The sequence below is a fragment of the Anomaloglossus baeobatrachus genome, chromosome 6 (assembly GCF_048569485.1).
Source record: "Anomaloglossus baeobatrachus isolate aAnoBae1 chromosome 6, aAnoBae1.hap1, whole genome shotgun sequence".
NCBI classification, from domain to species: domain Eukaryota; kingdom Metazoa; phylum Chordata; class Amphibia; order Anura; family Aromobatidae; genus Anomaloglossus; species Anomaloglossus baeobatrachus.
The window spans coordinates 64,116,528-64,140,404 of NC_134358.1; the positions used below are offsets into that span (position 1 = coordinate 64,116,528).

At 51.8% G+C, this 23,877-nt stretch overlaps 1 protein-coding gene across 1 annotated transcript in view; it reads left to right on the forward strand.

Annotated features, from left to right (window-relative positions):
• Nucleotides 1-23,877, forward strand: part of EIF3E (eukaryotic translation initiation factor 3 subunit E) — a 112,711-nt gene that overhangs the window by 43,832 nt on the left and 45,002 nt on the right. The window contains exons 6-7 of the mRNA XM_075316217.1: nt 14,445-14,570; nt 14,851-14,975. Coding sequence (XP_075172332.1) covers nt 14,445-14,570; nt 14,851-14,975 — 251 coding nt within the window. The remainder of the gene's footprint in view (nt 1-14,444; nt 14,571-14,850; nt 14,976-23,877) is intronic.

Sequence of the window (23,877 nt, forward strand, 5' to 3'; positions counted from 1 at the left end):
CCCTACTGCCTATACACCCCCCGTGGGATCACGGGCTCCTCAGTTTTCAAGCTTTGTGCGAAGGAGGTCAGACATCCACGCATAGCTCCACTGTTTAGTCAGCAGCAGCTGCTGACTTTGTCGGATGGAAGAAAAGAGGGCCCATACTAGGGCCCCCAGCATGCTCCCTTCTCACCCCACTTTTGTTGGCGGTGTTTGTTAAGGTTGAGGTACCCATTGCGGGTACGGAGGCTGGAGCCCACATGCTGCTTTCCTTCCCCATCCCCTTAGGGCTCTGGGTGAAGTGGGATCCTATCGGTCTCCAAGCACAGGAGACCGTGCTCCGTCCACAGCCCCTGGGAATCTGCTGGACGTGGAGATGAGTATCGTCAGGGACAGGGCCCTGCTACATTAAGGTACTCTGGGTCCCCGTACAGATCGCGCACACACACCAGCATTGCTGGGTGTGTTAGTGCGCCGGGGACAGCAGTGCGGCGCGCTGGTGCTTTACTCACTGCAGCTTTGCTGAGTGAGTTTCTGTATTAGGAACTGCCGTGCCGGCCGCTGCTGGCGGTTTTTTACACTGCGGTGCGGCTGGGACTTGTGGTGTGCCGGGGACTTCCGCACTGGCCGTGCTTATACGACGGCCGCGCTTATAAATAGAGTCCCCGGCTTTTGCGGCCTAGTTCCGTTTCGTTCCCGCCCCCAGGCCTGCCAGTCAGGGGAAGGGCGGGACGCTGGTCAGAACGTCAGCGCCGAGGGCTGGAGTCTGCTTAGCATACTCCAACCCCCCTCACTAGGCACAGTGGGACGCTAGTTTCCCGCACTTTGTCTGGGGCACGCCCACGGCCCGCCCCTCTTCACAGGACGCCGGCAGCCATTCCTGTTTGCAGTCTGAGTGGAGAGGGGTCACGAGCTCTGGGAGACCCAGGCACGGGATTCTGGCGGTCACACACCCGCTTTTCAGCGGGCGGTAAGCAGCCCTCGAGGGCTCACCCCACTAGTGCCGCAGTGTTCATTTGTACTTTATGCTTGTATGCTATACATTGCATTGTACGGTCGCTATTCTTGGCTATATACCCTCCTAGATTGCTAGACAACAGCATGTCGTCCGCAAAAAGCAAAGGGGCCAAGACACAGGCTTTCTATGCTACTTGTACCGCATGTAAGGCTGTTCTACCGGCAGGTGCCACTGACCCCCATTGTGTGCAATGTTCGGCCCCTGTAGCACTTGCTCAGCCGGGGCCTCTGCTAGAGGTGGCCCAAGGAGAACCACCTGTGAACACTGTCCAGGTGGCAGGGACGGAGTTTGCAGTTTTTGCTGATAAACTGTCGGTGACTATGTCTAAAATCCTTGAGACTTTGCAGTCCAGACCGGTAACTCAGACCATGGGCACTGTTGATTCAATGCTCCCTGGTTCCCCTCTTTTGGAACACATCCGTGCTCCGGGGGGGTCCCATGCATCCCAGGGTGATGGCTCTGACACGGACGACAGTCCCAGACAGCCTAAGCGAGCTCGCTAGGAGCGACCCTCGACTTCATCACACTGGTCAGGGTCCCAGCAGGAAGGCTCTCTGTTTGATGAGACAGAGGTTGCTGATCAGGATTCTGATCCTGAGACCGCTCTCAATCTGGATACACCTGATGGGGACGCAATGGTGAATGATCTCATATCGTCCATCAATAAAATGTTGGATATTTCTCCCACAGCTCCTCCAGTGGAGGAGTCAGCTTCACAGCAGGAGAAATTCCATTTCAGGTATCCTAAGCGTAAATTGAGTACTTTTCTGGACCACTCTGACTTTAGAGAGTCAGTCCAGAAACACCACGCTTATCCAGATAAGCGTTTCTCCAAACGTCTTAAGGATACACGTTATCCCTTTCCCCCTGACGTGGTCAAAGGCTGGACCCAGTGTCCAAAGGTGGATCCCCCAATCTCCAGGCTTGCGGCTAGATCCATAGTTGCAGTGGAAGATGGGGCTCTGGTTGAAATCCATCTATGAAGCTATCGGCGCGTCGTTTGCTCCAGCATTCGCAGCCGTATGGGCACTCCAAGCTATTTCAGCTGGTTTGGCGCAGATTGACACTGTCACACGTACATCTGTTCCACAAGTAGCGTCCTTAACCTCTCAAATGTCTGCATTTGCGTCTTACGCTATTAATGCTGTCCTGGACTCTACAAGCCGTACGGCAGTGGCGTCCGCCAACTCCGTGGTTTTACGCAGAGCCTTGTGGTTAAGGGAATGGAAGGCAGATTCTGCTTCCAAGAAGTGCTTAACCAGTTTGCCATTTTCTGGTGACAGACTGTTTGGTGAGAGATTGGATGAAATCATTAAACAGTCCAAGGGTAAGGATTCATCCTTACCTCAGCCCAGACCAAATAAACCCCAACAGAGGAAGGGACAGTCGAGGTTTCGGTCCTTTCGAGGCTCGGGCAGGTCCCAATTCTCCTCGTCCAAAAGGACTCAAAAGGATCAGAGGAGCTCAGATTCTTGGCGGGCCCAGTCACGCCCAAAGAAAGCAGCCGGAGGAACCGCTACCAAAGCGGCTTCCTCATGACTTTCGGCCTCCTCTCTCCGCATCCTCGGTCGGTGGCAGGCTCTCCCGCTTTGGCGACATTTGGCTGCCACATGTCAAGGACCGTTGGGTGAGAGACATTCTGTCTCACGGGTACAGGATAGAGTTCAGTTCTCGTCCTCCAACTCGATTCTTAAGAACTTCTCCGCCTCCCGGCCGAGCCAATGCTCTTCTGCAGGCGGTGTGCTCTTTAAAGGCAGAAGGAGTGGTGATCCCTGTTCCTCTTCAGGAGCAAGGTCACGGTTTTTACTCCAATTTGTTTGTGGTGCCAAAAAAGGACGGGTCTTTCCGTCCTGTTCTGGACCTAAAACTGCTCAACAAGCATGTGAAAACCAGGCGGTTCCGGATGGAATCCCTCCGCTCCGTCATCGCCTCAATGTCTCAAGGAGATTTCCTAGCATCAATAGACATCAAAGATGCTTATCTCCACGTGCCGATTGCTCCAGAACACCAGCGTTTTCTACGCTTCGTTTTAGGAGACGAACACCTTCAGTTCGTAGCCCTGCCTTTCGGTCTGGCGACAGCCCCAAGGGTCTTCACCAAGGTCATGGCAGCAGTAGTAGCAGTCCTGCACTCTCAGGGTCACTCTGTGATCCCTTACTTGGACGATCTACTTGTCAAGGCACCCTCTCAAGAGGCATGCCAACACAGCCTGAACGTTGCGCTGGAGACTCTCCAGACTTTCGGGTGGATCATCAACTTTTCAAAGTCAAATCTGACCCCAACCCAATCGATAACATACCTTGGCATGGAGTTTCATACTCTCTCAGCGATAGTGATGCTTCCGCTGGACAAACAGCGTTCACTACAGACAGGGGTGCAATCTCTCCTTCAGGGCCAGTCGCATCCCTTGAGACGCCTCATGCACTTCCTGGGGAAGATGGTAGCAGCAATGGAGGCAGTCCCTTTCGCGCAGTTTCATCTGCGTCCATTACAATGGGACATTCTCCGCCAATGGGACGGGAAGTCGAAGTCCCTGGACAGGAACGTCTCCCTTTCTCAGGCGGCCAAGGATTCTCTTCAGTGGTGGCTTCTTCCCACATCATTGTCAATAGGAAAGTCTTTCCTACCCCCATCCTGGGCGGTGGTCACAACGGACGCGAGTCTATCAGGGTGGGGAGCAGTTTTTCTCCACCACAGGGCTCAAGGTACGTGGACTCAACAAGAGTCCACACTTCAGATCAATGTTCTGGAAATCAGAGCAGTGTATCTTGCCCTACAAGCCTTCCAGCAGTGGCTAGAAGGCAAGCAGATCCGAATTCAGTCGGACAACTCCACAGCGGTGGCATACATCAACCACCAAGGTGGGACACGCAGTCGGCAAGCCTTCCAGGAAGTCCGGCGGATTCTGACGTGGGTGGAAGACACGGCATCCACCATATCCGCAGTTCACATCCCGGGCGTAGAAAACTGGGAAGCAGACTTCCTCAGTCGCCAGGGTATGGACGCAGGGGAATGGTCTCTTCACCCGGACGTGTTTCAGGAGATCTGTCGCCACTGGGGGAGGCCGGACGTCGACCTAATGGCGTCTCGGCACAACAACAAGGTCCCAGCTTTTATGACACGGTCTCACGATCACCGAGCTCTGGCGGCGGACGCCTTAGTTCAAGATTGGTCGCAGTTCCGGCTGCCTTATGTGTTCCCACCTCTGGCGCTGTTGCCCAGAGTGCTACGCAAGATCAGGTCCGACTGCCGCCGCGCCCTCCTCGTCGCTCCAGACTGGCCAAGGAGGTCGTGGTACCCGGATCTGTGGCATCTCACGGTAGGACAACCGTGGGCAATACCAGACCGGCCAGACTTGCTGTCTCAAGGGCCGTTTTTCCATCAGAATTCTGCGGCCCTGAGCCTGACTGTGTGGCCATTGAGTCCTGGATCCTAGCGTCTTCAGGACTATCTCAAGAGGTCATTGCCACCATGAGACAGGCTAGGAAACTATCCTCTGCCAAGATCTACCACAGGACGTGGAAGATATTCTTAACTTGGTGCTCTGCTCAGGAAGTTTCTCCCTGGCCATTTGCTTTGCCTACCTTTCTTTCCTTCCTGCAATCCGGGTTGGAAAAAGGTCTGTCGCTCGGCTCCCTTAAGGGACAAGTCTCTGCGCTATCTGTATTTTTTCAGAAGCGCCTAGCACGACTTCCTCAGGTACGCACGTTCCTGCAAGGGGTTTGTCATATCGTCCCCCCTTACAAGCGGCCGTTAGAGCCCTGGGATCTGAACAGGGTTCTAATTGCTCTCCAGAAGCCGCCTTTCGAGCCTTTGAGGGATGTTTCCCTGTCTCGCCTTTCACAGAAAGTGGCGTTTCTAGTAGCGGTCACGTCTCTTCGGAGAGTGTCCGAGCTAGCAGCGCTGTCATGCAAATCTCCCTTCCTGGTGTTTCACCAGGACAAGGTGGTTCTGCGCCCGATTCCGGAGTTTCTCCCTAAGGTGGTATCCCCCTTTCATCTCAATCAGGATATCTCCTTACCTTCTTTGTGTCCTCGTCCAGTTCATCAATGTGAAAAGGATTTGCATTTGTTGGATCTGGTGAGAGCACTCAGAATCTACATTTCCCGCACGGCACCTCTGCGCCGCTCGGATGCACTCTTTGTCCTTGTCGCCGGCCAGCGTAAAGGGTTGCAGGCTTCCAAATCCACCCTGGTTCGGTGGGTCAAGGAACCAATTCTTGAAGGCTACCGTTCTGCGGGGCTTCCGGTTCCATCAGGGCTGAAGGCCCATTCTACCAGAGCCGTGGGTGCGTCCTGGGCATTACGGCACCAGGCTACGGCTCAGCAAGTGTGCCAGGCGGCTACCTGGTCGAGTCTGCACACTTTTACCAAGCATTATCAGGTGCATACCTATGCTTCGGTGGACGCCAGCCTAGGTAGACAAGTCCTTCAGGCGGCGATTGCTCACCTGTAGAAAAGGGCCGTTTTTATGGCCCTATCACGAGGTATTATTTTACCCACCCAGGGATTGCTTTTGGACATCCCAATTGTCTGGGTCTCCCAATAGAGCGACAAAGAAGAAGGGAATTTTGTTTACTTACCGTAAATTCCTTTTCTTCTAGCTCTAATTGGGAGACCCAGCACCCGCCCCTGTTTTTTTGTATACACATGTTGTTCATGTTGAATGGTTTCAGTTCTCCGATATTCCTTCGGATTGAATTTGCTTAAACCAGTTTATTGGCTTTCCTCCTTCTTGCTTTTGCACTAAAACTGAGGAGCCCGTGATCCCACGGGGGGTGTATAGGCAGTAGGGGAGGGGCCTTACACTTTTAAGTGTAATACTTTGTGTGGCCTCCGGAGGCAGTAGCTATACACCCCAATTGTCTGGGTCTCCCAATTAGAGCTAGAAGAAAAGGAATTTACGGTAAGTAAACAAAATTCCCTTCTTTTGCAAAAATTGGACCAAAAGCCGGTTCATAGACTGTACACACTGAGACCTGGCATTGTCCTGGATATGATATTTAGGAATGATCTGTTGTTGGTAGGAATCGTATGGATGGCTGACGTGTATAATATCCGCGGCTGCGTTGGAAAGTCTACACACCGGTTCCCTTGGGAATCGGAGGCACGGCCGGCTTCAGTATCTGCTCTGACTCTCTCTGAGCTGGGACCCGTTTTGCCGGGTGAAGATTCATTTAAAGTGATGGCTGGAGAAACAGAAGCCATGAAAGGCCCATTGTGCGGCCGAGCTCAGATTAGAATTTGACACTCTCAATGACCTAGTGTAGTTCAGTGGTGTATAAATTACAGCTCTATGACCCCGCCGTTACCCTCGCTTTCTGAAGACTTGAACTGCACTAGGTAAAATAACCAGACCTGTTCTCAAGATCCAGCGAAGTGGGTGGTGGGAGGGGAGCGCCTGCTGGTTTGGGGGATACAGGTTTCTGTTTCATAACACATAGTTTGCAATGAGGCGTCTAGAATTTTATTTATTTTTGCTACATTGTAAGCTACCGGAAATCCCATATTTAGTTTTTTTTTTTTCTACTTTTGTATTTTAAAGTTTTTCTAGTGATGGGTGATTTACAATCTAGATTATTCTGAACAGCTGTGATATGATTGGGCTTTAATAGTTTTCCTAAGGCAGAAATGCCAAGACTCCCCAGGGGTTCTCCAGAAGACGAACCTGTCACAATAGGGTCTAATCCCAAGTTCATTGGGCGAGTCATAGTCTTTATATGTTAGCTATTTATTACTTTATTTCAACCAGTTGGATGGGGCGCAAGCAAAATAACATGTAACGCTCAATGTTTATTGCAAATGTATGTAGACCTAGTGCAACTCCTAGGCGGGGGTCAGAAGATGAGCCGAGGAAGAAGTGTCCACTTTTCATACATAAAGGGTTTTTTTATATATATATATATACATATTTTATCTATATCACACACACGCATTATATACATACATGCAAAATATAAAAATATATTGCATGTGTATGTATATATTGTGTGTGTGTGACAGAGATATATATATATATATATATATATATATATATATATATATATCTCTGTCACACACACACAATATATACATACACATGCAATATATTTTTATATTTTGCATGTATGTATATAATGCGTGTGTGTGATATAGATAAAATATGTATGTGTATATATATATGTGTGTGTGTGTGTTTACACACACTTGAAACCAGAAGGTTATATACACTGTCTATAAAGACACATCTGCAGGTTTTTCTCACTATCTGCCATGAAATCAAAATAAACCTTTCCCATTTTAAGTCAATTAGGAACCAGAATTATTTATATTTGCCAAATGCCAGAATAATGAGAGAGTGATAGTTTTAAGGCACTTTTATTACTTTCTGCAAAGTCAAAAGTTTACATAAACTAAGATTACTATGCCTATACACAATATGGAACCACCCATATGATATCATGTCTTTGGAGGCTTCCGATAGGTTTATTAGCAACATCTGAGTTAGAGACACAGCTGTGGATGTATTTTAAAGCACACCTGAAACGCACGGCTTCTTTTGTGTAACATCATGGGAAAGTCAGAAGAAATCAGCCAAGATTTCAGGAAGACAATTGTGGAGTTGCACAAGTCTGGTTCATCCTTGGGTGCAATTTCCAGATACCTGGGGATGCCTTGTTTATCTGTACAAATAACTATACGCAAGTACAAACAAGATGGAATGTCCGGCCATCATACCGCTCAGGAAGGAGACGGGTTCTGTGTACCAGAGATGAATGTGCTTTGGTCAGACATGTACATATCAACCCAAGAACACAAGCAAAAAACCTTGTGAAGATGCTGGCGGAAGCTGGTAAGATTGTGTCATTATCCACAGTGAAACGAGTACTGTATCAACATGGGCTGAAAGGTCACTCTGCTAGGAAGAAGACAGTACTCCAAAAGAAATATAAAAAAAGTCAGATTAATGTTTGCAAATGCACACAGGAACAAAGAACTTAATTTTTGGAGACATGTCCTGAGGTCTGACAAAACTAAAATTGAACTGTTTGGCCATAATGACCATTGTTATGGTTAGAGGAAAAAGGGAGAAGCTTTGAAGCCTAAGAACACCATCCCAACTGTGACACACTAGGCAGCATCATGTTGTGAGGTTGTTTTGCTGCAGGAGGGACTGGTGCACTTCACAAAATAGATGGCATCATGAGGAAAGAAGATTATGTAGCAATACTGAAGCAACATCTCAAGACATCAGCAGGAACTTAAAGCTTGGGTGGAAATTGGTCTTACAAACTGACAATGACATGAAGCATACTGCCAAACTGATTACAAAGTAGCTTAAGCATAACAAAGTCAATGTTTTGGAGTGGCCATCACAAAGCCCTGATCTCAATCCTATTGAAAAGTTATGGGCAAAGCTGAACAGGCCGGTGCGAGCGGCGACCTCCAAACATGGCTCAGTTACACCAGTTCTGTAAAGAGGAATGGTCCAAATTATTACCAACTATTGTGAGAAGCTTGTGGAAGGAGATCCAAAATGTTTCACCCAAGTCATACAGTGTAAGGGCAATGGGACCAAATACTAATGACATGTATGTAAACTTTTGACTTTGTAGAAAGTAATAAAAATGTGTAAAAACATTCTGTTTCATTATTCTGGCAGTCCACATCTGGCCCTCATGTGACTAGCCCTAAAATTGCCCCAATGCGTTTCAGGGGAGAAACTGCACCTAAGGGCTGATAAATCAGAACTCAGCCTGGTACATACTGACCTGCTAGACAGTGAAACGCGTTGGGAGCCACTGCGGCAATTGTAGGGCTAGTTACATGAGGGCCTCCTATACATGTTAGGGCCTCTGTATTTATGATTTTGTTTTTTTCTTTGTCGCTCCATTGGGAGACCCAGACAATTGGGTGTATAGCTACTGCCTCCGGAGGCCACACAAAGTATTACACTTTAAAAAGTGTAACCCCTCCCCTCTGCCTATACACCCTCCCGTGCATCACGGGCCCATCAGTTTTATGCTTTGTGTTGAAGGAGGCTGACATTCACACAATGCTCCACATTTTAGTCAGCAGCAGCTGCTGATTATATCGGATGGAAGAAAAGAGGGCCCCTAACAGGGCCCCCGGCATGCTCCCTTCTCACCCCACTGAGTCGGCGGTGCTGTTAAGGTTGAGGTACACATTGCGGGTACACAGGCAGGAGCCACATGCCGTTTTCCTTCCCCATCCCTTAGGGGCTCTGGGTGAAGTGGGATCCTAACCGGTCATCCAGCACTGGGACCGGGCTCCCTCCGCAGCCCCAGGGGGAATCTGCCGGACAGGAGACTGAGTATCGTCAGGGACATGGCCCTGCATCTACAGGTACTCTGTGTCCCCTTTGGGACGGTGCATGAAGCACCTTGGCCTCAGACGCTGCAGCGACTGCGGTGTGGATTTTTTGACCGGGACTACCGCGCCGACCGTGCCTGTTTGCCGGCCGCGGTTTTTACTTTAGTCCCCGGCTTTTGCGGCCTAGTATATTACATTCCCGCCCCTGGGCCTGCCAGTCAGGGTGAAGGGTGGGACGGTCGGTATGACGCCGACGGTGAGGGCTGGAGCACACTTCGCTGTCCTCCTCCCCCCTCACTGTTCACTATGGGGCGCAGATTCCCGCACTTTTGTGGTTCCGCCCTCTGCTCCCTCCTCCCCTCGGAACGCCGGCAGCCATTGTTATATGGCTCTCAGTATGATTCTGCCGGTGGAGAATCTCAGAATATGCTCTGCAGCTAATGGGAGAGGGGGTTCCTAACCGGTCGCCAGGCACTGGGACCGGGCTCCATCCGCAGCCCCTGGGGGATTCTGACGGACAGGAGACTGGACATCGTCAGGGACAGAGCCCTGCATCCATAAGGTACTCTGTGTCCCCTTTGGGGGACGCTGCATGCAGCACCTGGGTTGCAAACGCCGCAGCGGTTGCTGTGTGGTTTGTGAGACCGGGACTACCGCGCCTGCTTGCCGGCCGCGTTTTTAACTTTAGTCCCCGGCTCTTGCAGCCTAGTACCATATACTCCCGTTCCCGGGCCTGCCAGTCAGGGGTAACGACGGGACGGCCGAATGGACGTCGGCAGTGAGGGCTGGAGCATACTTGGTATCCTCTTACTCCCCTCACTGTGCACTGTGGGGCACCAGTTTCCCAATCGGGTGCTGGCCACCCTTGGGTGCCGAAGTGTGTATATATATATATATATATATATATATATATATATATATATATATAATATATTTTATATGGTATATGATTTCACTGTTCGGCAGCACTATTACTTTTGGCTATATTCCCTCGCTGATTACTAGGAGGTGACAACAGCAGGTCGTCCGCAAACAGTAAGGGTGCCAGGGCACAGGCTTTCTTTGCAACCTGTACCTCTTGTGCGGCTATATTGCCGGCAGGTTCCACAGCCGGAGCCTCCGGCACTGGTGGGACCTTTGGCTCAGGGGGTACCACTGGTTTCCACTGCACGGATGGCAGGGACAGAGTTTGCACGTTTGACTGAGCAACTCTCTGAGTCGCTTTCACATCCCATGGCCCAGTCTATGAACAGAGGGGCTGCTAAGATACTGGAAGCTTTGCAGTCCAGACCGGTAACACAGGGCCAGGGCGCTGTAAGTTCATCGCTCCCAGGCCCCTCTGGGTCGGTACAACAAGGGGCTCCTGGGGTAACACCCAGATCCCACGGTGAGAACTCCGACACGGACCGCGGCCTCAGACAGGCTAACCGGGCTCGCTGGGAACCTTCCACGACTTCATCACGCTGTTCGGGGTCTCAGCTTGGCGACTCTTGGGAGAATGAAGCGGAGGTCGCAGCTCAGGGCTCTGAACCTGACGGTGCGCTCAATCTGGATACACCTGAAGGGGACGCCATAGTAAATGACCTTATAGCGTCCATCAACCAGGTGCTAGACCTCTCTTCCCCATCTTCTCCTATGGAGGAGTCGGCTTCACATTGGGAGAAACACCAGTTTAGGTTTCCCAAATGTACACGGAGTGCGTTTTTTCGATCACTCTAACTCCAGAGAGGCTGTCCAGAAGCACAGAACTTTCCGGACAAGCGCTTTACTAAGCACCTTAATGACACACGTTACCCTTTCACCCCCTGACGTAGTTAAGGGTTGGGCTCAGTGTCACAAGGTGGATCCTCCAGTCTCCAGACTGGCGGCTAGATCCGTATTATTAGTGGCAGTTGGTTCATCTCTCATGGATGCCACTGACAGGCAAATAAAGCTTATGATGAAATCCATCTATGAAGCCATAGGCGCATCTTTTACTCCGGCCTTCGCAGCCGTGACGACACTCCAAGCTATCTCCGCTTCTCTGGCTGAGATTAATGCGGTCGTCGGCGGCCCCAAACCGCATCCTCGGTCGGTGGCAGGCTCTCCCGCTTTTGCGACGCCTGGTGGCCACATTTCCAAGACCGATGGGTGAGAGACATTCTGTCTCACGGTTACAGGATAGAGTTCAGCTCTCGTCCTCCGACTCGTTTTTTTCAGAACATCTCCGTTCCCCTTCAGGAACGCGGTCGCAGTTTTTACTCCAACCTGTTCGTGGTGCCAAAAAAGGACGGCTCATTCCGTTCCGTTTTGGACCTCAAATTGCTCAACAAACATGTGACAATATCCTAGTCAAGGCACCCTCACGGGTGGCTTGTCAACACAGTCTGACCGTTGCTCTGGAGACTCTCCAGAGGTTCGGGTGGATCATCAATTTTCCAAAGTCAAATTGGTCTCCGACCCAGTCACTGACGTACCTCGGGATGGAGTTTCATACTCTCTCAGCGAGGGTCAAGCTACCGCTGGACAAACAGCGGTCGCTGCAGACAGGGGTGCAATCCCTTCTACGGGCCCAGTCGCACCCCTTGAGGCGCCTCATGCACTTCCTGGGGAAGATGGTGGCAGCAATGGAGGCAGTTCCATTTGCGCAATTTCATTTGCGTCCTCTCCAATGGGACATTCTCCGCAAATGGGACAAGAGGCCGACGTCCTTGGACAGGAACGTCTCTCTGTCTCTGGAAGCCAAGACCTCACTTCAGTTGTGGCTTCTCCCCACTTCTCTGTCGAAAGGAAAATCCTTCCTGCCCCCATCCTGGGCTGTGGTCACGATGGACGCGAGCCTGTCAGGATGGGGAGCGGTTTTTTCTCCACCACAAGGCTCAGGGAACCTGGACTCCGACAGAGTCCTCCCTTCAGATCAATGTTCTGGAGATAAGGGCAGTGTATCTAGCCCTCAAGGCGTTCCATCGGTGGCTCGACGGCAGGCTGATCCGCATACAGTCGGACAACGCCACGGCGGTTGCGTACATCAACCACCAGGGCGGCACTCGCAGTCGTCAAGCCTTCCAAGAAGTCCGGCGGATTCTGCTGTGGGCGGAGTCCACAGCCTCCACCATCTCCGCGGTTCACATTCCGTGCGTAGAAAACTGGGAAGCAGACTTCCTCAGTCGCCAGGGCATGGACGCGGGGGAATGGTCTCTCCACCCGGACGTGTTTCAAGAGATCTGTTGCCGCTGGGGATCGCCGGACGCCGATCTCATGGCGTCTCGGCACAACAACAAGGTCCCGGCATTCTTGGCACGGTCTCAGGACCACAGAGCTCTGGCGGCGGACGCCATAGTTCAGGATTGGTCGCAGTTTCAACTGCCTTATGTATTCCCTCCTCTGGCAATGCTGCCAGAGTGTTGCGCAAGATCAGGTCCGACTGCCGCCACGCCATTCTCGTCGCTCCAGATTGGCTGAGGCGGTCGTGGTACCCGGATCTGTGGCATCTCACGGTGGGGCAACCGTGGGCGCTCCCAGACCGACCAGACTTGCTATCTCAAGGGCCATTTTTCCATCTGAATTCTGCGGCCCTCAACCTGACTGTGTGGCCATGGAGTCCTGGCTCTTAGCGTCCTCAGGGTTGTCTCAAGATGTCATTGTCACTATGAGACAGGCCAGGAAACCAACGTCCGCCAAGATCTATTACAGATCTTGGAGGATCTTCTTAGCCTGGTGCTCTGAGAGGGGGTTTTCCCCCTGGCCGTTTGCCTTACCCAGGTTTCTTTCCTTCCTTCGATCGGGTTGGACAAGGGTTGTCTCTCGGCTCCCTCATAGGTCAAGTCTCGGCGCTTTCCGTGTTTTTTCAAAAGCGTCTAGCCAGGCTTCCGCAGGTCCGCACGTTCCTGCAGGGAGTTTGCCACATAGTCCCGCCTTACAAGCGTCCGCTGGAACCCTGGGATCTCAACATGGTTCTACGGGCTCTTCAAAAAAAAAACACCTTTTGAACAGCTGCGGGATGTCTCTCTATCACGTCTTTTGCAGAAGGTGGCATTTCTAGTGGCGGTTACTTCACTCCGTAGAGTGTCAGAGCTTGCAGAGCTGTCATGCAAAGGCCCTTTCCTGGTATTTCACCAGGATAAGGTGGTTCTGCGTCCGGTCCCGGACTTTCTCCCTAAGGTGGTGTCCACTTTTCATCTCAATCAGGATATTTCCTTACCTTCATTTTGCCCTCATCCAATTCACCAATATGAAAAGGATTTGCATTTGTTAGATCTAGTGAGAGCACTCCGGATCTACGTGTCTCGCACGGCGCCAATGCGCCGCTCTGATGCGTTCTTTGTCCTTGTCGCTGGCCAGCGTAAGGGGTCGCAGGCTTCCAAGTCAACCTTGGCTCGGTGGATCAAGGAACCGATTTTTGAAGCCTGCCCTTCTTCTGGGCTTCCGATTCCTTCAGGGCTGAAAGCCCATTCTACCAGAGCCGTGGGTGCGTCCTGGGCATTGCGGCACCAGGCTACGGCTCAGCAGGTGTGTCAGGCGGCTACCTGGTCGAGTCTGCACACTTTCACGAAACACTATCAGGTGCATGCCTATGCTTCGGCAGATGCCAGCCTAGATAGGCGAGTCCTTCAGGCGGCGGTCGCCCACCTGTGAGAGGGGGCCGTTGTTTTCGGCTCTTTTTATCGAGATATTCTTTTACCCACCCAGGGACTGCTTTTGGACGTCCCAATTGTCTGGGTCTCCCAATGGAGCGACAAAGAAGGGAATTTTGTTTACTTACCGTAAATTCCTTTTCTTCTAGCTCCTATTGGGAGACCCAGCACCCGCCCCTGTGCCCTTCGGGCTGTTGTTCTTTTGTGTACACATGTTGTTCATGTTGAATTGTTCTTTTGGTTCATGGTTTCAGTTCTCCGAACATCCTTCGGATTGAATTTACCTTAGACCAATTTATAAGTTTCCTCCTTCCTGCTTTGGCACCAAAACTGATGGGCCCGTGATGCACGGGAGGGTGTATAGGCAGAGGGGAGGGGTTTACACTTTTTAAAGTGTAATACTTTGTGTGGCCTCCGGAGGCAGTAGCTATACACACAATTGTCTGGGTCTCCCAATAGGAGCTAGAAGAAAAGGAATTTACGGTAAGTAAACAAAATTCCCTTCTTTTCTGTCCCTAGGTGCCCTCCACAGACAGGAATGCTCTCAGCTCCCTCTGGGGGAAGCTGGCGTCAGAAATCCTAATGCAGAACTGGGACGCGGCTATGGAGGACCTCACCCGGCTGAAGGAAACCATCGATAACAACGTAAGTGGCTTTATCTCTCCTGTGGTCATGTCCTTGAAATCTGTTACCTGCAGAACAACCAAAATAGGTTTTATGTCCAGATATTAGCGGCACAGAGCAGTGCAAAGGCCAATCCTGCATTGTAGTATCCAGCCTGTACTCCGCGCAGAGCAGTCTGGTCTCCGGTGCAGAGGAACCCAGAGGACAGACCATGCCCATCTGTATAATTGATCTTGAGATTTCTCCAGAAATTTTTATTTTTAACTAATATTTTCTTCCGTTTAATATTTTTCACTTCCAGTCCGTCAGTTCTCCACTCCAGTCTCTGCAGCACAGGACCTGGCTCATCCACTGGTCCCTTTTCGTGTTTTTCAACCATCCAAAGGGACGAGACAATATAATTGACCTGTTCCTCTACCAGCCTCAGTAAGTGCCCCGTACCCCACTGTTATTTGTGTTATTTGTATGATTGTAGTTTTATATTAAAAAAAAAACAAAAAAACCTTTTTGGGATCAGGACTTGCAGCTCTCACACTCTCAACTCTTCGCCCCCCTGCAGTTCACCCCCTGCGGTTCACTGTGGCTCGGCCCCCTGCGGTTCACTGTGGCTCGGCCCCCTGCGGTTCACTGTGGCTCGGCCCCCTGCGGTTCACTGTGGCTCGGCCCCCTGCGGTTCACTGTGGCTCGGCCCCCTGCGGTTCACTGTGGCTCGGCCCCCTGCGGTTCACTGTGGCTCGACCCCTGCGGTTCACTGTGGCTCGGCCCCCTGCGGTTCACTGTGGCTCGGCCCCCTGCGGTTCACTGTGGCTCGGCCCCCTGCGGTTCACTGTGGCTCGGCCCCCTGCGGTTCACTGTGGCTCGGCCCCCTGCGGTTCACTGTGGCTCGGCCCCCTGCGGTTCACTGCGGCTCGGCCCCCTGCGGTTCACTGCGGCTCGGCTCCCTGCGGTTCACTGCGGCTCGGCCCCCTGCGGTTCACTGCGGCTCGGCCCCCTGCGGTTCACTGCGGCTCGGCCCCCTGCGGTTCACTGCGGCTCGGCCCCCTGCGGTTCACTGCGGCTCGGCCCCCTGCGGTTCACTGCGGCTCGGCCCCCTGCGGTTTGCTCCCTTGAGGCTCGTCCCCCTGCGGTTTGCCCCCTTGAGGCTCGTCCCTGTCCAGCTCACTCCTTACTCTGTGCCTCGCCCCTCCTGGTGACTGGGGATGATTGGGAATGAATCTGACTGATTAGGACATAAGAGTCGAGCATGTATCAGACCTTAATTGTGTGAAGCAGTGGATATTTGCAGAGTATCCCGTGCATGCCTCCATTACTCAGCTGTAGAGGAGCGGCTGTGAATCCGCTGTCTGGAGGCTCGCAATGAAGCGCATCTGCTGTTTCACAACCCGGCCCTGCTCCTGTAACTACTAACAAATGTGCTGCGTATCCTCCTGCCTGCGGCCACGGGTAATTACCAGCAACTGATTATAAAGGCTGGTAAACGCTGATATGTGGGAAGCCGGCGCTTTCATCCCCACGCTCACATCTTGTCTGTCTGATCGGCCACATGCATGGCCGTCGGGGTTAATTTGAGCCACTGTCCTGCCATGTGCTGCTGCGCTGCGCTTGGAAACTATTACTACTCATTTTCCTGTTTTTACAGAGTTTTTTGCTGTGTGAAGGGCTTTTCCCATAGCACAGGTGCGCCACCTTTGGCCCCAGGTTGGTTCTGGTACTGCAGCTGCAGATGGGGATAGTGTAAAGCCGCAGGACGAGAGGTGAATGCACACTGCTCAATACCGTCTTGGAGACATGGCGGAAAGTTGGATCGGTGAGGTCCGGGATCTGCTCAGTACAAGTTCTCCTCAGGTTCCTCATAGTTTTTTGTTTTTTTTTCTGAGCTCGTTTTCATTGTTATAGGAAGGCGGCGCTCCGATCATAATGTCCGTCCCTGTGGCCGCGTGTTACCACAACATTTTGTAAAACCCGTCTCTACAGGTGATTTATTAAAAATAAAAGGAGACAATCACGTTGTGATTAAATTGACCTGTTTAACTCTCCATTGGAAACTCGCTCACTGACACATTCTCAGTTAGCTCATTTTGCAGTCAACAATGTGCAAGATTAATAATGACACCAAATTGAAACATATTTAGCCCAAAATACACTACTTTAAGTAAAATAAATAAACCACCTCCATATACTTTATCCCCCACCCTGACAGGTGACCCCCATGTACCGAACATTCCTGGGGTAGGTGTACAGAGCAGATAAAAACCCTGCAAGCGCCAGCTGTGTCATACAGCCGGGACCTGGCTCTCATGGCCGTGATCTGAGCCAGCTCCGATTGCTGCTGTTTAACCCCCCTTTAGATACTGTGATCAACTGCAACGTTTAACAGTTTAAACCCATGATGATTCTTTATAATTGGGGGGATGCTAATGGGTTTGTTATGCCAGTTGGGGATCTACTGAAGGACCCCAAGGCTGCTGCTGTTGTATTTTTGGATCGCTGGCATGGGTACAGCTTCATAGGAAATCATTAATATGCTTATGTATTGAAGTACTAATTACTATTGTATATTCATGTAGACAAAAAAAAAATAAATGTAAATGTTTTATTTAAGCATTCATACAAGTCCATTGTTTCCACATATGAAATAATTTATCCCATGCAAAGATTGCTTAAAAAAAAACAAAAAAACCCCCAAAAAACAGATTAGTGTTTTTGCAGCCATCTTGCCTCCCAAAAAGTTTTACTGTCCTAATATAACTAGCAAACAAGTTTGAAAGGGTTAAAGGGAATCTGTCAGCAGGCTTTTTCTATGCACAACATGGTGTAGGGGAAGAAACCCTGATTCCATCGATTCTGATGTATCACTTTGTTTCTTCAGCGCTCTATTGGGAGACCCAGACGATTGGGGTATAGCTACTGCCCTCCGGAGGCCACACAAAGCACTACACTAAAAAGTGCAAGGCCCCTCCCCTTCTGGCTATACCCCCCCGTGGTATCACGGGTTCTCCAGTTTTCAAGCTTTGTGCGAAGGAGGTCAGACATCCACGCATGGCTCCACAGATTTTAGTCAGCAGTAGCTGCTGACTATTTCGGATGGAAGAAAAGAGGGCCCATATAGGGCCCCCAGCATGCTCCCTTCTCACCCGTGGATGGTGTTGTAAGGTTGAGGTACCTATTGCTGGTACAGGGGCTGGAGCCCCACATGCTGTTTTCCTTCCACATCCCCTTGTAGGGCTCTGTGGAAGTGGGATCCTGCCGGCCTCTCAGCTCTGACGCCGGGCTCCATCCACAGACCCATAGAACCTGATGGATTCGGAGCATGAGTACAATCAGGGACATGGCCCTGCATCATACAGGTACTCTGTGTCCCCGGCAGGCACAGACACACTCCGGGCTGGCTGGGTGTTGTAGTGCGCCGGGGACCGTAACGTGGGAGTTAGTGTCCCTACAGTTTACTGGGGGACTTTGTAGTGTGGGAACGCAGCGCCGACCCCCACTGGACCGGGCGGCGCTGCTGTGACTTGTGGTGCGCCGGGGACACGCCGACCGCGCTTTTACGGCGGCGGCGTTTATAAATCCAGTCCCCGGCTTTTGCGGCCTAGCTCCGCTTCGTTCCCGCCCCCACCCTGTCAATCAGGGTAGGGGAGAGACGCTGTTTCACCGCAGCGACGAGGGCTGGAGCCTGATTTACATGCTCCAGCCCTCTCACTAGGCACAGAGGGAAGCAGGCTTCCCGCTCTTAGCCAGGAACGCCCAGGGCCCGCCCTCCCTCCTCTCTCAGAACGCCGGCAGCCATTACATGCAGTCTGGCTGGAGGAAGGACGCAAGGCTCTGGGAGACCTGGACTAGGGGGCTTTTGGATACCACACACCCGCTCTTAAGCGGGCGGTAAGCGGCTTTTCAGCTGGCCCCTCTAGTGCCTCACTGTGTATTGGCGTACTGTGTCACCAGATATATATATTTAGTGATTTCTTGCACTGTGAGGTCGCTTCCTGGCTGGATACCCCAGATCGCTCTGAGGAGGCAGCAACATGTCATCCACAAAACGCAAGGCTGCCAAGGCTAGGGCTGTGTACACTGCGTGTGCTGCATGTGGGGCTGCTCTACCAGCAGGTTCCAAAGACCCCCATTGTGTGCAATGCTCAGATCCGGTGCTGCTTCGCCAGCCGGAGTCCGGAGGGGTAGTGACCCAGGCTGAGACGCTTGTAAGTCCTGCCCCGGTGTCAGGGACAGACTTTGCAGCTTTTGCTGATGGAATGTCTGTGACTATGGCAAAAATCCTTGAAACTTTGCAATCCATGACTGGGGCTCAGTCTATGGACACGGCGAGGTCTCTGTCCTCTAATCCCCCTCAGTTGGAATTAGTCCAGACTGCAAGGGGGTCCCCGGCTTCCCAAGCTGAGTATTATGACTCAGATGATAGCCCCAGCCACCCTAAGCGAGCTCGCTGGGAAAGACCCTCAACGTCATCACACTGCTCAGGGTCTCAGCGCAATCAGTCGCCCTGTGATGCGTCTGAAGAGAGTGATCAGGAGTCTTATCCTGGAACCCCTCTCAATCTGGATACCCCGGATGGGGACGCCATGGTAAACGATCTTATCTCAGCCATCAATAGGCTGTTGGATATTTCTCCCCCAGCCCCTTCTGCAGAGGAGGCAGCTGCAGAGCAGGAGAAGTTTCGTTTCCTCTATCCCAAGCGTAAATTGAGTGCTTTCTTGGATCACTCTGACTTCAGAGAATCAATCCAGAAACACGACGCTCATCCAGAAAGGCGTTTCTCTAAACGTTCTAAGGATACACGTTTTCCTTTCCCCCCTGATGTGGTCAAGCGCTGGACCCAGTGTCCAAAAGTAGACCCCCCGATTTCCAAACTTGCAGCTAGATCCATAGTTGCAGTGGAGGATGGCGCTTCACTTAAGGATGCCAATGACAGACAGATGGACCTTTGGTTAAAATCTGTCTATGAAGCTATCGGCGCGTCGTTTGCTCCAGCATTCGCAGCCGTATGGGCACTCCAAGCTATTTCAGCTGGTTTAGCAAAAGTGGATGCTATCATACATCCAGCGGCGCCGCAAGTGGCGTCCCTTACCTCGCAGATGTCTGCGTTTGCGTCTTACGCTATCAATGCGGTCCTAGAATCTACCAGCCGCACCTCAATGGCGTCTGCCAATTCGGTAGTTTTGCGCAGAGCCTTGTGGTTAAAGGACTGGAAAGCAGATGCTGGTTCCAAAAAATGTTTAACCAGCTTGCCATTATCTAGAGATAGACTGTTTGGCGAGCCATTGGCTGACATCATTAAACAGTCCAAGGGTAAAGACTCTTCCTTACCCCAGCCCAGATCAAACAAACCTCAGCAGAAAAAATGGCAGCAGAGGTTTCAGTCCTTTCGAGGTTCGGGCAAGACACAATTCTCCTCGTCCAAAGGGACTCAGAGGACGCAAAGAGTCTCAGATTCCTGGCGGGCTCACGCACGCCCCAAGAAAGCAAATGGTGGAACCGCTTCCAAAGCGGCTACCTCATGACTTCCAGCCCCCCCCCTCCGCATCTCCGGTTGGGGGCAGGCTCTCCCGCTTTTCCGACATTTGGATGTCACAGGTCAAAGACCGGTGGGTGACAAACATTTTGTCTCGCGGGTACAGAATCGAGTTCAGTTCTCGTCCTCCAGCTCGGTTCTTCAGAACCTCCCCACATCCAGACCGAGCAGATGCCCTGCTGCAGGCGGTGGACTCCCTAAGAGCGGAAGGAGTAGTGGTTCCTGTACCGCCTCAGGAACAAGGGCGAGGGTTTTACTCCAATCTCTTTGTGGTTCCAAAAAAGGACGGCTCGTTCCGTCCTGTTCTGGATCTAAAGCTGCTCAACAAACATGTGCACGCCAGACGGTTCCGGATGGAAACCCTCCGCTCTGTCGTTGCCTCAATGTCTCAAGGAGACTTCCTTGCCTCAATAGACATCAAAGATGCTTATCTCCACGTGCCAATTGCTACAGAACATCAACGTTTTCTACGTTTTGTGATAGGAAACGACCATCTTCAGTTCGTAGCTCTGCCATTCGGTCTGGCGACAGCCCCCCGGGTCTTCACCAAGGTCATGGCGGCGGTGGTAGCAGTCTTGCACTCTCAGGGACACTCGGTGATCCCTTACCTGGACGATCTACTTGTCAAGGCACCCTCTCAAGAGGCATGCCAACTCAGTCTACATGCTACGCTGGAGACTCTACAGACGTTCGGATGGATCATCAACTTTCCAAAGTCGAATCTGTCACCGTCACAGTCGCTAACGTATCTTGGCATGGAGTTTCATACTCGAGCAGCGAGAGTGAAGCTTCCGCTGAGCAAGCAGCGGTCCCTACAGACAGGGGTGCAATCCCTCCTTCAAGGCCAGTCGCACCCCTTACGGCGCCTCATGCACTTCCTCGGGAAGATGGTGGCAGCCATGGAAGCAGTTCCCTTTGCGCAGTTTCATCTGCGTCCACTTCAATGGGACATTCTCCGCCAATGGGACGGGAAGTCAACGTCCCTGGACAGGAAAGTCTCTCTTTCCCAGACGGCCAAGGACTCTCTACAATGGTGGCTCCTTCCCACCTCATTGTCTCAGGGAAGATCCTTCCTGCCCCCATCCTGGGCAGTGGTCACGACAGATGCGAGTCTGTCAGGGTGGGGAGCAGTGTTTCTCCACCACAGGGCCCAGGGGACGTGGACTCCTTCAGATCAATGTTCTGGAAATCAGGGCAGTGTATCTTGCCCTACTGGCCTTCCAACAGTGGCTGGAAGGAAAGCAGATCCGAATCCAGTCGGACAACTCCACAGCGGTGGCATACATCAACCACCAAGGAGGGACGCGCAGTCGGCAAGCATTCCAAGAAGTCCGGCGCATTCTAATGTGGGTGGAGGACACAGCCTCCACCATATCCGCGGTTCACATCCCAGGCGTAGAAAATTGGGAAGCAGACTTCCTCAGTCGCCAGGGCATGGACGCAGGGGAGTGGTCCCTTCACCCGGACGTGTTTCAGGAAATCTGTCGCCGATGGGGAGTGCCGGACGTCGACCTAATGGCGTCCCGGCACAACAACAAGGTCCCAGCATTCATGGCGAGGTCGCGCGATCAAAGAGCTCTGGCGGCAGACGCATTAGTTCAAGATTGGTCGCAGTTCCGGCTCCCATACGTCTTCCCACCTCTGGCACTCTTGCCCAGAGTGTTACGCAAGATCAGATCCGATTGCAGCCGCGTCATACTCGTCGCCCCAGACTGGCCGAGGAGGTCGTGGTATCCGGATCTGTGGCATCTCACGGTCGGTCGACCGTGGTCACTGCCAGACCGACCAGACTTACTGTCCCAAGGGCCGTTTTTCCATCAGAATTCTGCGGCCCTGAACCTGACTGTGTGGCCATTGAGTCCTGGATCCTAGCGTCCGCAGGATTATCTCAAGGAGTCGTAGCCACAATGAGACAAGCTAGGAAGTCAACGTCTGCTAAGATCTACCACAGAACGTGGAAGATTTTCTTATCCTGGTGCTCTGCACAGAGAGTATCCCCTTGGCCATTTGCATTGCCCAAATTTCTTTCCTTCCTGCAATCGGGGTTGGAAAAGGGCTTGTCGCTCAGCTCCCTTAAAGGGCAAGTCTCGGCACTATCCGTGTTTTTTCAGAAGCGTCTAGCACGTCTTCCTAAGGTGCGCACGTTCCTGCAGGGGGTCTGTCATATTGTGCCCCCGTACAGGCGGCCGTTAGATCCATGGGATCTGAACAGGGTACTAGTTGCTCTCCAGAAGCCGCCTTTCGAGCCTCTGAAGGAAGTTTCCTTTTCTCGCCTGTCACAGAAAGTGGCGTTTCTTGTTGCGATCACATCGCTTCGGCGAGTGTCGGAGCTGGCAGCTCTGTCATCCAAGGCTCCCTTCCTGGTGTTCCACCAGGACAAGGTAGTGCTGCGCCCCATTCCGGAGTTTCTCCCTAAGGTCGTATCCTCGTTTCATCTTAATCAGGATATATCCTTGCCTTCCTTTTGTCCTCATCCGGTTCACCGGTATGAAAAGGACTTACGTTTGCTAGATCTGGTGAGAGCACTCAGAATCTACATTTCCCGCACGGCGCCCATGCGCCGTTCCGATGCACTTTTTGTCCTTGTCGCTGGTTCGCGCAAGGGGTTGCAGGCTTCTAAAGCCACCCTGGCTCGATGGATCAAAGAACCAATTCTAGAGGCCTACCGTTCTGCGGGGCTTCCGGTTCCTTCAGGGCTAAAAGCCCACTCAACCAGAGCCGTGGGTGCGTCCTGGGCATTACGACACCAGGCTTCGGCTCAACAAGTGTGTCAGGCAGCTACCTGGTCGAGTCTGCACACTTTCACCAAGCATTATCAGGTGCATACCTATGCTTCGGCGGATGCCAGCTTAGGTAGAAGAGTCCTGCAGGCGGCAGTGACACCCCCGTAGGGGAGGGCTGTTTTGCAGCTCTAACATGAGGTATCTCTTTACCCACCCAGGGACAGCTTTTGGACATCCCAATCGTCTGGGTCTCCCAATAGAGCGCTGAAGAAGAAGGGAATTTTGTTACTTACCGTAAATTCCTTTTCTTCTAGCTCTTATTGGGAGACCCAGCACCCGCCCTGTTGTCCTTCGGGATTTTTTTGTTGTTTGCGGGTACACATGTTGTTCATGTTGAACGGTTTTTCAGTTCTCCGACGTTATTCGGAGTTAATTTGTTTAAACCAGTTATTGGCTTCCTCCTTCTTGCTTTGGCACTAAAACTGGAGAACCCGTGATACCACGGGGGGGGGGTATAGCCAGAAGGGGAGGGGCCTTGCACTTTTTAGTGTAGTGCTTTGTGTGGCCTCCGGAGGGCAGTAGCTATACCCCAATCGTCTGGGTCTCCCAATAAGAGCTAGAAGAAAAGGAATTTACGGTAAGTAACAAAATTCCCTTCTTACTGATTGGCCGCTTCCTGTCAATATACATTATACACCGAAAATTGCTAATCAGTGATAGGTGCAGGGTTACACAGAGCAGAAGGACTGTAAGGCACAAGAGGCACCAAGTCCTGTAGTAATAATCTGATGACAAAACACTGATTTTATTGAAACAACAACACACAGCTTAGTAAGTGACACATTGCTAGAATTAAGCCCTCAGCCCCTACATCATGCTGCTCTCAGATTAGAGACTTGAAGACAGATTCCCATTAATTAAGCATCTTAATTACCATATTTTTTTTATAAGATGCACTCCAAATTTAGAGAAAAAAGGGAAAAAGACATGGGGTCTGTCTCGTAATCTGGTGGTATCTTAACGGAGGGGGTGGGCGGTGCAGCGGTGGTGGAGCGTGGTTACAGGAGGCAGGGGCTGTGGT